At 49.4% G+C, this 13,013-nt stretch overlaps 1 protein-coding gene across 7 annotated transcripts in view; it reads right to left on the bottom strand.

Annotated features, from left to right (window-relative positions):
* CHD9 (chromodomain helicase DNA binding protein 9) overlaps positions 1–13,013 on the bottom strand; it is a 1,905,864-nt gene that overhangs the window by 281,520 nt on the left and 1,611,331 nt on the right. For all 7 annotated transcript variants that reach the window (XM_085637757.1, XM_085637759.1, XM_085637761.1 and 4 more), the window contains one exon: positions 9,572–9,711. In XM_085637757.1, the coding sequence (XP_085493883.1) occupies positions 9,572–9,711 (140 nt within the window). The remainder of the gene's footprint in view (positions 1–9,571; positions 9,712–13,013) is intronic.

The raw sequence follows: 13,013 nt of genomic DNA, 5'->3' as shown, positions 1-13,013 counted from the left end.
CTTTCGTGAACACCCGAGGGGCACTGGTAAGGCCGAAGGGTAGCACGGTGAACTGAAAGTGCTCCTGACCCACCGTGAAACGCAGGTAACGCCGGTGGGCCGGCAGGACGGGGATGTGGAAATAGGCGTCCTGCAAGTCCAACGCTACCATCCAGTCTCCAGGGTCTAGGGCAGCTAGAACATGAGCCAAAGTCAACATTTTGAACCGTTCCTTCCGGAGGAAGGCATTGACGTTCCTGAGGTCCAAGATAGGGCGTAGGCCCCCTTTGCCCTTCTTGGGAACCAGAAAGTAGTGGGAATAACAACCACGACCTACTTCTTGGCTCGGAACGCGCTCGACTGCCACTTTGGCCAAGAGGGCCGAAACTTCCTTTCGCAGAAGATTCAAATGATCCTCCGAGAGACGGTGGTGCTGCGGTGGCATGGCTGGAGGAGTCGTCTCGAAGGGGAGGGAGTAGCCCCTTCGGACGATTTGCAGCACCCACCTGTCCGAAGTAATGGTACGCCAGTGGAGCAGGTGATGGCGAACCCGGCCTCCCACTGGCGAGGAATGGGCCTGAAAGCTCGGACTAGGAAGGCTTTGAGGCGGATGCTGCCGGGGTGGATGTGGACTGACCGCGTTGTCCTCCAGTACCGCCTCGGCGGAAACCACGTCCGCGACCACGTGCAGGCTGGGTCTGCGGCCGGTGGCTAGGCGGACGTGAGGAGGTGCCCCTTCCTTGGCCACAAAAGGAGCGAAAAGCGGAAGTTTGTGGCCGCGGGGCCGAGAGGCCCAAGGACTTGGCCGTAGCCCGGGAGTCCTTGAAGCGAGCCAGCGCACTGTCCGCTTTCTCACCAAAAAGGCGAGTGCCATCAAAAGGCATGTCCATGAGAGTGCTCTGGACATCCCCTGAAAAGGACGTGGACCGCAGCCAGGCGTCACGTCGAAGCGCCACCGTGGTAGAAATTGCCCTACACAGCGAGTCCGTAGTGTCAAGTCCACATCGAATTGCATGGCGCGTTGCATCTCTCCCATCGGCTAGAGCTGAGGAAAGCCGTGCCCGGGCCTCCTCCGGGCACAGAGGCAGCACGTCCTCCACCGTATCCCACAGAGAGTGGGAATAACGGTCCAAGAGACAGGCGGTGTTCAAAGACCGCAGGCCCAAACTGAGCGAGGAGAACAGCTTCTTACCAGTCTCTTGGAATCCCGGTCCGGAGGAGCGGACGGGAAGGAGGATTGGGAGGTAGAGGCCTGGATAACCAGACTCTCGGGGGTGGGGTGTTGGGACAGAAAACTGGGGTCGCCCGGAGCAGGGCGGTGGCGCCTGGCAACGTTCCTATCCACAGGAGGGACTGTGGAGGGCTTGGACCAGGTGCCCTGCAGAACGTCAATGAGGGCCTCATTGAATTGCAGCAGAGGCTCAGTGGAGCATGCGGCAGACTGAAGCATCTCAGTGAGGATGTTAGTCCTCACAGCCACGGCAGGCAGCTCTCCCGGATCGGCGATTACTGGCGCGGAAAAAAGAAGAACTGACGTCAGCGCGCGAGGGCGGCGTCTAAGTACTCCGACGACGTCATTCCGGCGCACGACGCCAACGACGGACGCGGAGCCGCAGATGACGCCTAGCGACGCGCAAGGGGTATTGCTACAAAAATCTTCTGGATCCAGTCTGACGCCTGGGGATATTCTAAGGTGAGGAATCTAACTAACGTGTTTCTTTCAGATACCCACCTTCTCTGAACAGTTAGCTTGCTGCCCCATCCCACTCCTCTTTATCCTCTGTTGTCTGAATCCATGGACTAGCCTCCTCCCATGCATGGTCTGATGTGCTGCCACTGTCCTCCATTTAGCATGATGTACCAGTCTACTCCTCCTGCCCTCCATTGCCCAATTTTATGCCCCATCATTCACCTCTTGCTTAGCCTCTGTGCATAGCTTGCTGCCCCTATTCTCCTTCCCCCTGCCCTCCGATGTCTTTGTGCATGCCCCTGCTCCATCCTTTTTGCCCACCATGTTCCATGGACCTGCCACTCCTATCTACTCTGGAGTGTTCTGTTGAGCTGCCACTCCCCTCCCACCTGGCTAGCATTGTCAGATGACTGTAACTTGTCCCTGCCACCTACACCATGCCTGTCCACATGCCATGCCCCTATCCCCTTCCTCCTGTCCTCCATGGTCCATTTTACTGCCACACCCTTCTACCCTCCCTGGTCGGTTGTGCTGCAACTGCTCCTCCTGCCTGCTCCGTGCGGTCTGTTGTGAGGCCCCTTCCCCTGAACTCTCTTGTCTGCACCCAGGTCCTGACCCTCCCTTCTATCCTCCATGGTCCTTTGTGCATGCCCCTGCACCCTCCTTCTTGCCCATCATAGCCATTGTGCTTCCACTGACCCTCCCGCTTGCCATGCATGGTCTTCTGTGCTGCCACGGCCCCTCCCACCTTCCCTGTGTGGTCAGCTAGCTGCCCCTGACACCCTCCCACCTTCACTCCATGGTCTGTGTGTATGCCATCATAGTCTCACTGTTGCTCTCCATGGTGTGTCTTGATTCTAGTGCCCATCCTGCCTGACCTTCATGGTCATCTTGCTGCTCCTGCTCTGTCCCCTTGCCCCCAGCCCTCTGTTTCCATGTGCAGACCCCTACTCCCTCCCTCCTGGCTTGTCTGTTCCATTGTAATGCCCCTGATCCGTCCCTCTTGCCCTTTATGGGCTGTTATGCTGCAGCTTTCTCTCCTGTCTGTCCATTATTGTCAGCTAGCTACCACTGCTTCTTTCCCCTCTGTTCTCTGTTGTCCATGTGCATGGTCCTGTCCCCTCCCTATTGCTTTCTATGGATTGTTGTGCTGCACACCTGTGCCACGTGCCCTGTGTGGTGCATTGTGCTGCTGCAAACCCCGATGCCTGCCCTGCAGGGTCAGTTTGGTGCACTTCTCCATGTCCCTCCTGTCCTCTGTTATCCAAGTCCATGACCCTACCGCAATTCCTCCTGCCTTCCATGATCCAATGTACCATACTTGCGAACATTTTGAACTTGGTAAGAAGGAGATTTTGAAAAAAAACTGGGGTATTGATTTTCCCCTTTGAGTTACATTGATAATGAGGAGATTGTAGACAGGAGACAGATCAAATAAAGCCCATGTGAGCTTAAAAACATTGGACGTTTCCTGGCTGAAACGGGTCTGTTTGCATGTATGGTTGTACTACCGCTGCCTCTTCCTTCTGCCCACAATGGTCTATTATATTGCCACAGCCTCTCTTGCCAGTCCTGTATTGTTGGTTTGTTGCCCCTGCCCCCCTTTTCACTGTCCTCCATAGTCTGTTGTGCTGCCACAGCCCTTCCTGACTGCCCAGTGTGGTCAAATTGTTGCCTCTGCACCCTCCTACCTGCCTTCAATTTTCAGAGTCCGTGCCCATGGCCTCTGCCTCTCAACAGTATCCTAATGAACAACTAGATTGCTAATATTCTATATTTATTACAAAAGTGTGTAACGCCTGACGCCATCTTGATGTAATCAAAACTGTAATACCTAGAGCATTTCCTTTAGAAATTACAAATATGAGAGGGTCTTATTTGCATCAAAATTATGGTTAGTGCTATAAAAAACTAAAATGAGGACATAGTTTCTGAGTTTTCAAATAGCGACAAAGCACTTTTAAAATTATTTGTTATCTTTATGTTTTTTTATCCAGTTGACCACTTGATTAAATGTTGCACTTAGGGGAGAGGATGTGGTGTTACTTCCAGAGCTGCAGACTTTGCAACTGGGGAACCAGGTTGGAGTTTCTGCTTCAGCTCGACATTCTGTGATATCTGGTCAAATCACTTAATCTCCCCATGTCTACAACCAAAATGAATTTGTTCTTGTGTGATGTAACCAATGCTCATGTAAAGCACTTCAATACCTGACAAGTCTGCACTATATAAAACTGCAAAACCACAAAAAATAAGCGTTTTGCACACTTCTGTCATTGGGCTATACATGGGCTACATCTGGGTGATATTTGTGCTACATTTGGGCTCTTTTGTCTCTGGTGGCCATCTTGGGAGACTTATTTGTTATGACATTTCCTAATTTCCTCATTTACTACAGTCTCCTCATTAGGAATACTTTGTTTTTTACTTTGATTCCATCAAGAAGGCATTCAGATGTGTCACACATTTGCCATAAATTCAGAATGTTAGCACTCTAGTTGCTCATTAGATCACTGTAGTAAAGCTACTGCTCACCAGGGAAGTCTGCTGCTGGTATTGAGAGTGCATGTTTCAGTCTGCATGTCAGAATTTTTTAATGAAATAGAAGAGGATTTGAGAAGTCCATCAAAATGTGCCCTAATTTTTCTTTCTGCAGCACTAATTATAATTTCTATGGCAAAATGAACCCCCTCATTTTGTTCCTTTTTAAATTAAATGTTTTAAGAGTTACCACTTTATTCCAATCAAGATGGCTTCAGGTGTGCTGTTAGCGCTCTAGTTGTTCTTTGGAAAACTCTGGGAAGCTGCAGTAGAACACAAAGGAATCAACAACAGTCTCTGACCTTGTTGGATGTACATGTTTTACTGAGAATGCCAGACTTCATTCTCACATGACTGAGAAAGATAATGTGAATTTACAGAAAATATGCTCTCAGTTTAGCTTATAGATCACCTTCCAAACCTCTGTGGAAAAAAAGGATGAGAAAATAGTTCTCTCTCAAACATGATTCATGATATCCCAGCAGAAGGCTTTTTCACATGGTAAAATCACCTTCGAATATACCACAATTCCGAAAATGAGTATGGTACCATCAACAAATGATTTATAATGTAACTAAAGTCTTAAAACCTTCTATTAACTGCAATGCTTTTTAATGAGGTGCTATCATGTATATTGGTTCCAAGATGGCTGCCAACACTTCTTGGATGAAGTGCTGACAGCCAATCAGATATCACGATGAGATGTGTGGTTAGGCTCCGCCCAGATATATATGTGATTTTACTTTTGATTTTCTCAGGAACTACTGAACGGATTTACACCATTTAAGCAAAAGGCACGACTCTGAACCAAGGTCTACCTTTCTGCCAAATTTGGTGTAATTCTGTTTAGCAGTTTGGGCTATAGCTGCGGCTAAAGGTCCTAAGGGAAATTGCATGGGGAAAACAAGTTTTGGGACCCCCCTTTTTTCTCAGCCCCCGCTACATGAATCATCCCGAGAGTTTCAGGATAGGAGTGGACCGCAGCTGGCCAAAAGTTTAGACCAAGCAACATGGGTGTTATAGGAGCCCACCTAGTGCATTAATGGCAGGTGGTAGCCACATTTTAAGCATGAAAATCACCATGAAAATCTCCCAAGGAGGAGAATGAGGCATATAAGCAAGATGACCCATAACGTATAGAAGATAGCGCCAAGTCACAACATCAAACACCGTACAATGGCTAGATAAGAGCACCAGGGGACGCATAGAGCCCAAAGGATCTCTAGGCCAACATGACAAAGCAGAGCTATATAATAGCATACAAGTGCCCCACTTGGAGTATGGACACACCAAACAACGGGGAACTCCTCTTAGGGCAAACCACAGTCAGAGGGCCAGACACAACCACCTGTGGAACACTGCGACAGTAGGCTTACTGTCAGCTCAAATCGCATAATGCATCTAAAGGATGCTAAATGAAAGGGGTAACCACCCCAGAACATGAGAAAAAAAGACCTGGAAAATATAGGCTTAAGGGGGAGGGCGAAAGCCCGCAAGGAGAAGCTGAACAGCCGATTCGGCGTGGGCAAACAATAGAACTCCATCAAAGGGTAGATCAACAAGTTGCTCCCGGATATTCTCCAGAAAGTCGCTATCCCTAAACCAAGCATGGAGCCTTAAGGCAACCGAACCAGCCATAGCTTGGCCTAATGAATCAGCAGTATCCAAGGCCGAGCGGATTGTTAAATCAGCAAGGTCACGGCCATACTGGAGAAGATGAAGGAGGTCAATACGAGCGCCTTCAGAGGTGGCCGAAAGAAGAGACTCTGCAGAGTCCCACAGGGAAGAGTTAGCCTGAGCCAAGACACACACTGTATTCAGTGAACGAAGGGCAGCACTAGTGGAGGCGAAGATGTTACGACAACACGACTCAAGCCATCTGGATTCCCGGGAGGGAGAAAGCATTAACTGAGGCAAGGAAGGGAAGGCAGTTTGCAAAACAAACCCCTGCACGTCTGGGTGGACAAATAAGCAAACTGGATCATGTGGAGCAGGCCGGTGGCGGTGCATGACCGAACGAGCCACCGGATCACCGGAAGATGGCCTAACAAGGTGCCCAAAAGGGCGTCATAACGAGAAGCTTCAAAGGGCAGAAGCGGCTCCACATTCCCAGACCCATGGTGAAGGACATCAAGCAGAGGGTCCACAGGCAAGGGGACCAAAGGGGGCTGCATGTTTAGAACACGAGTGGCCAAGGAGACTACTCTAAGAAACGCTGCACCGGCCTCGGTAGCCCTCCGAGGAGGGGGACAGCAACTCATCTGTATGTGAGGGCTGTAAACGAAGTCTTCCAAGACACTGAGGTACGACCAATGCCCAAAGGAAGGGAGCCCCATTGACGAATGGGGGTCCTGATGGGGCTCCTGAGGAGGCGGGGATCCTGCCGGGTCCATATATTCTAAGGGGGGGGGGGGGCACAGGCAAGGATAGATCCGGTGTCACCGGATATGAAGGTGACGCCAAACTCTCCTGAAGATTCTGGAGAAGAGTCAACAACCCGACGTCAATGCGGTGCCAAAATGCCTTCGGTTGGCGCCGACCCTGCCCCGTCAGGCGCCGATTCGGCTCCATCCAGCGCCGACTCTGCTCCATCCGGTGCCGAGTCGGCCCCATTCGGCGCAGATTCCACGTCCACCACGATAAGCTCCGCTTCCGAAGAAGGGGATGGCGCCGGAGCCGGGGAGGCAAGCCTCCGGTGCCGCACCAGTGCCGACTCTGCTTCCTACTTCGGAGGAGGTGAGTTTACGGCGCCGACCCCGGCTCCGGGGAGGCGGCCGCCTGTCCGGAAGTTCGAGGTGTGTTCGAAGCAAGGCTTTGAGCACCAGCAACCACCTGCGACGCCACAGGGAGCCATACTGGACTATGCGGCGCGGCAGGGGTGCTATGGGTCATAGAGGGGGACCTAGCCGGGCCGCACCCTGGGAACCCAGCCTGGCCGCACCCTGACGACACCATATCTCCTTCAACCCTGGAGAGCAAGGGCTTATTTAGCGCCGGGGGCGAACCCACCATCGAGTCCATCAGACCCCGTAAGTAGCGGAGGCCCGAGGACGCCCCAGGGACAGGAGATGACCCAAGGGAGCCCTGCAGAGCCGCGGCATAGGCCTCCATTTGAGTCTGCGTCGCCCCCACGCCCGGATAGGGCGGGTTGGGAAGGGGCAACTCCCGGGGACACACGTCCGGAGGGCTCCGGGAACTAGTGTCCCCGACAACAGACAGAAGTGAGGTCGAGGACCTCAGCGACATGCGCCGCGGCTTACCCATAAGGGGCGAAGGACGTCTCTGGGCCCCAAAGGGCGCCCGACGCCGCAACTGGAAACCAGAGGGGCCTGCGGGCGACGAGGATGCCGGAGGACAAGACGACTCCGACCAGGACAGGCGAGCCGAAAGGAGCTTCATCCGGTGCTCCATACGGGACTACAGCTTGAGGTGATGGCAGGCGTCGCAATCCGCCGAGTCGTGATGTTCGCCCACACACCACATATATATAAGATGTGGGTCCGTCGCGGACATTTGCCGCGAACAGGGGGTACACGTTTTAAAGACCGAAGGCATCGCACATTGTTCCAGACGCGAAGGCATCAAAAGGAGCCTGAAAACAGGCCAGAGGAACCGCTTACTCCGGATCCGTGTTGCACGCGGAAAAGAAGGAAACTGACGTCAGCGCGCCGGGAGGGACTTCTATGACCTCGCTGAAGTCACGCACGTGGACGACGTCAGGGCGGGGTCGTGTGGCGCCATCCCCCGGCGCGCAGAGGTGCTGCTGCAAAGAATTTTCCGGATCCAGTCTGACACCTGGGGGTATTCTAAGTTAAGGAATCTGCGGCTTGATGTCTATTAGATTTAGCATTTACTGCAAGGTTATGATGCACTTAAACATGTATGTCTGGCTGCATCACAGACAACCCCGGAGAATGGTCTCCGAAGGCTGCAGAGGGGCTCTACTCATGCAGGTGTACCCTCTCACGTAAAACCCAGCACCCTGCCTTCAGGCCGGCCATAGGGGTGACTGATAGGTTTTTAAGTGTAGTGATTTAGATGGATATAGTGAAGCTATATCTTAAGTAAGTGCTGCAAGCAGTCCTGAGGTACGCCCAAAGCCACACTCGTAATGGACTTTAACTTCCGGAAACTCACCACCTGGGGAGCCACTGCCCCTTCCTCGCAAGATATGGGTTCAATAGGGTATGGCTTCCTGGTTTCGAGCGAGGTTCACGAGGGGTGGCGATCCTCCTGAAGCACAGCCTTCCCTTTGTACTCAACCATGTCACTAGGGACTCTCAAGAACGGTTCATGGCCATAACCAGGATGCTGGGGTGGGGGGGGGGGAACCTTTACTAATCAGGACTCTGTCCCCTCTCCAGGTACTCTCTGGGAAGCGAGTAAGGCCAATATTCACGATTTTGCAAGGGGCCAGCGTAAAACACGACAACGGTCCCAAGATAGCTGACTTGCCCTCCTATAGGCACAGGCAACTTGCCTGGAGAGGAACTTTCCCGAGGTGTTGGACGACTTGCGAGAGAGGCAACTCGCAATCCTACGGGAAGAGATTAAACAAATCTCGCTGGAGTCCACTAACCTGCAATGGAGATACTCCGTTGCTTGAGTGTACAGCTGGGGTGGAAAATATTGCACAGGCTAGCGTCATACCCCTTAGCAAATGAACTACTGCATACCACTGGAAAGACAAATGTGTACGGAAAAGACAGACTCTGGAGGATAGATAGGTCTATGATGGAAACATAACTTAATAGTGCGTCTGTGACAGATAATGGGTCTGTAGCAACAGCAATTTCTAACTCATTAACCAGTGGAGGAATATTTCAGGAATTTTAAAGGGCAAGAGATGGCCAGTCCAACAACAGGATGGTGATTAATGTATGTTACAGAATGACCAAAAGGGAACCCTTAATTGCTGAATATTGCAGATGTTGACAACAAGGGATTATTTACATTTTTGGACCGAAACCTTCGCTGAATTATTGACACTATAAAATGTGAAAAAATGCCGTATATTCAACTTTTAAATGGAAGAGGAAATTACTTTAAAAAAAAAAAAAAAAAGAACCGCTTGGTACAATAGAATACATTCTTCAAAAGTCTTCTGTTGGAGGTCTCTAACACTTACCACTGCTTCAGGTCGTCCAAGGAACCTTCACCTACCAGAAGGCACCAAAGAAGTTTCCCAACCACATGTTGAAATAGTTACAAAATCTCTTGACATGGACATACAAATACCTACTCGTCAGTTAGGATTAATTCAAATGGATATCAAGACACTTGAAAGTTTAATCTAATCATTGAAATCATAAAGCAATAGGTGGTTAACATTTTTCAAGCAAACATGGACAATTTACTTACATGATTTGCAGCTTTGTTTTGGTTCATAAACAGGATGTCAATGCCCTCCACATTCTTCCTCCTTCCTCTTCTTTTTTTAACTATGGGCTGGCTGTCTAATATACTGCCATTAACATTTCCTGTTAACGGACTGGTGGTACCTAGTCAAAATATTGAAGCAAAATTAAACAAATTCTATTTAACCTTTAATAGATGTAATTTTTAATTTACAATTTGCTGTAGCTAATGATTCTCGCCATTCTTCAAGGCGGAAGACATATAGAGTATTGCTAACTATAACAAATAGAAATACTTTAACACACATGTTCGCACACATACACTGTTCCCTGTACAATACTTGCTTTCATGTGAAGAACTATGCCCCCCAAAGATTATTCTTGTTGTATTTTAAGCAGGGACGAAGCAGCCCAGCCCACCTATAGAATTGTAAAATGTGGGTAAATACATATGTAAACTTCCACAGTTATTGAGCTTTATAATTGAGGCTCTCTGTTTTCCGTTTTTACTGATTTTTACAAGTAAATACAGACAGAAACCCATTTATTTTCCGGTCTGCATTTATTTTTGAACATGGATTGTAGGAAACTAGGATCTGCTTTCATGGTTACCCCCACTTTTTGCTGGTGTTTGTAGGTATTTTTTGACTAGTCTGTCTGAGATCCTGCTAATTAGGTCCCCAGTCACTGTGCCTCCTCCCTAAAATTAAAATTGTCACAGTAATTACGTTTGTACCGCCACAGTTGGCTACTGGTGTACCCCTATTAGTCCCTAGGATATGGTACTGAGGTACCGAGGGCCTAGGTACCCCAGGGGTCGCCCATGGGCTGAAGCATGCATTATGCCACCCATGAGAGACCACTCAAATTGGGACTCCAGGCCTGCCATTGCAGCCTGTGTAAGCTGGTGCTAGCATCATTTACGACCGATATACGTTTCCCTACATTTGAGGTCACTACACTTAAAACCTATAAGGCACCCCTAAGGCAGGCCTTTCAATACCGAAGGCAGGGTGCTGGGTCCTAAGTGTGAGGGTGCCACTGCATGTGTGGGGCACCCCTACAACCTTCGGAGTCCATGCTCCTGGGTCGTAAGTGCATCAGCCAATATGACATATAGAATAGCCATGGTTATTACGCGATGACCATCTCTGAACTGGCTGTAACGAACATTGTCATGTTTGGTATCAAACATGTTGGACTCATACAACCACACTGTAAACTGTGTGGAAGATATGCTTCCCTGCACAGAAATATCCGCCCAGTGCTCCCAATACCAGTCTTCCAGAACCAGACAGCAAGCTAGGGCTGCTGTCCACCAGAGACATGTTTCTGCCCTCCTACTGCTGAGCCAAGCTCGGGCAGGGGAAAAGACGACAATAGATATCCTGTCACAGGGAGGTGTGACCACCTCCCAGACAGGGTTTAGTGTATTGGGGCAGGGTGGGGGCGCTTGCTAGCACCACCGAGACTGCTTGAAGGGCATATTGGGTGCCCTCCTTGCATACTTCAGTTCAAACCAGTTCAGGGAGCGGTCGGCTCCCGCTCTGGTGCAAAACCGGGCATGGGAGTATACTCCCCACTGTCCAGCCCCTCCTCTGGGAGGTACCCCTGAATCATTCCAACCATTTCCTTAAGGTACTTGAGGGCTTACCGGTGGGTGGGATCCTACATTAGCCGTGAGAGAAGATTCAGATCACATACCACTTCAACTTTCTTCTGCAACATCTGGGTCCGTGGTCCATACAGGTTCTTCACCTGGCCTGTGGACATCCAATACACCTGAAGGAATCTCCCTTGTAGTGAATGAGTCACTCCCCTGCATCGGCAACCACCTCAACACAGCTGACCGGTCTGTTGATTCTGGGCTCCCAGTCTCCGAAAGACTCAGCAACACAGGTGGCGGTTCGGCAACTTCCTCGAGGTCTGCACTGTCTTCATACCGAGTTTGAGGCCAGTATCCCTTGTCGGACCTGCTGGAACAGCACCCTTGTTCCCTGTGTCGATTTGCCGCTGCCAAGGCTTCTTGACTCTCTCCTCCAGAGATCTTCGGGCTCCAAGCAGCTCCAACCTCAAGCACCTCCTGCAGCCAAGATCTTCGCTCACACCGCTTCTTCTGCACAATGGGCCTTCTAAATTGGTGAGCTGCTCAAGGTCCTCTTGGGACTCCTGTGCTTTTGGTGGTGGTGGTGTATTGTACGGTGAAGTCTCAACTACACAATATAATTAGGGCTCCCGGTTTTATGCTATTTATCATTTCCGTCTGTATTCATCCATATTTATTTTTTGACCATTTTATCTGTATTAATCCATTTTTATTTTTGGGTTCGTGTAAAAATTAAGTTGTAAAACTGTATATTTCCATATTTACTAAACTGTTCAACGTGCACTCATACTTTGATGTCTGTCATGTAACTGCTATTTAAGCTACCAAATATTACATACCAATACATCCACTGGTAAATATTCAGCATTATACTACAAATGCATATTGACATATTCCATCAATTAAAGACATTTCATCCTGTTTATTCATTTCCCATGCTGTCCATCTGCTCAGCTGTTGGGCTTTAATTCATGAAAGACACCACGGAGGTTCACTTAAAGAAGTACAATTTTCTGTATTTATTTGCCTTTAACAAAAAACACATTGTTTTCGGTCTGTATTTATCTAGAAAAATCCGTAAAAACTAAAAACAGGGTGCCTTACATATAATGCACTCCATTTCTTCACATGACCTATGAGGAATTGACGGAACAATTAATGTAGGGCACTGCAGTCCCCTAGGCAAGACTTAGTGAGAAATTGAATACTAATGGAGGATTTTTAAAAAAGCAACATTAGAATAGATTTTAGTATATGGTAATTACTGCTTAGCTTTGCATTAACCTCTGGCAAAAAAGTTGTTTCCAAGTCAAGCAATGCCAAGATTTTTCAGTGGGCAGAAGACCAGAACTTCAAAAATTTTTACAGGTGTAATGAAGGGGATATCCTTTTAAGTCAAAGATCATCAGTTTTATTCTTGACCAGTTCTGTACTGAGGACCTAACGGTTCCATCCTCTGCCACGGTGGACGTGTTCTGAGGACGGAGAGGTTCCGTACCCTGCACACAAGGAGGAAATCTCTCTGCATTTTATTTTGTTTAATGTAATGACGATTGGCATGCTGACATTTCAGTCAAAGTGAAAGTGAAATGAGCGGATCAGCTCATTTCAATTTCACTTAAACATGCTCATGGGGCTATCTCAGCTCCCGGAACACCTAGGCAGACGGGATAGGTATACTTGGAAAGGGGAGAATCTCCTTTCCAATGGAACCCTTCCCTAAGGAATCCATGCTTGGCCTTCACTGCAGTAGGGAGATCCCCAAGCAGGGACTCACCACTAGACACCAGGGAGGGGGAGGAACTGCCCCTTAAGCAAAGGCCTTTGCTCCTCCCCAAAC

The sequence above is a fragment of the Triturus cristatus genome, chromosome 12, assembly GCF_964204655.1.
Source record: "Triturus cristatus chromosome 12, aTriCri1.1, whole genome shotgun sequence".
Taxonomy (NCBI): Eukaryota; Metazoa; Chordata; class Amphibia; order Caudata; family Salamandridae; genus Triturus; species Triturus cristatus.
This window is presented reverse-complemented; position numbering and strand designations above follow the sequence as displayed.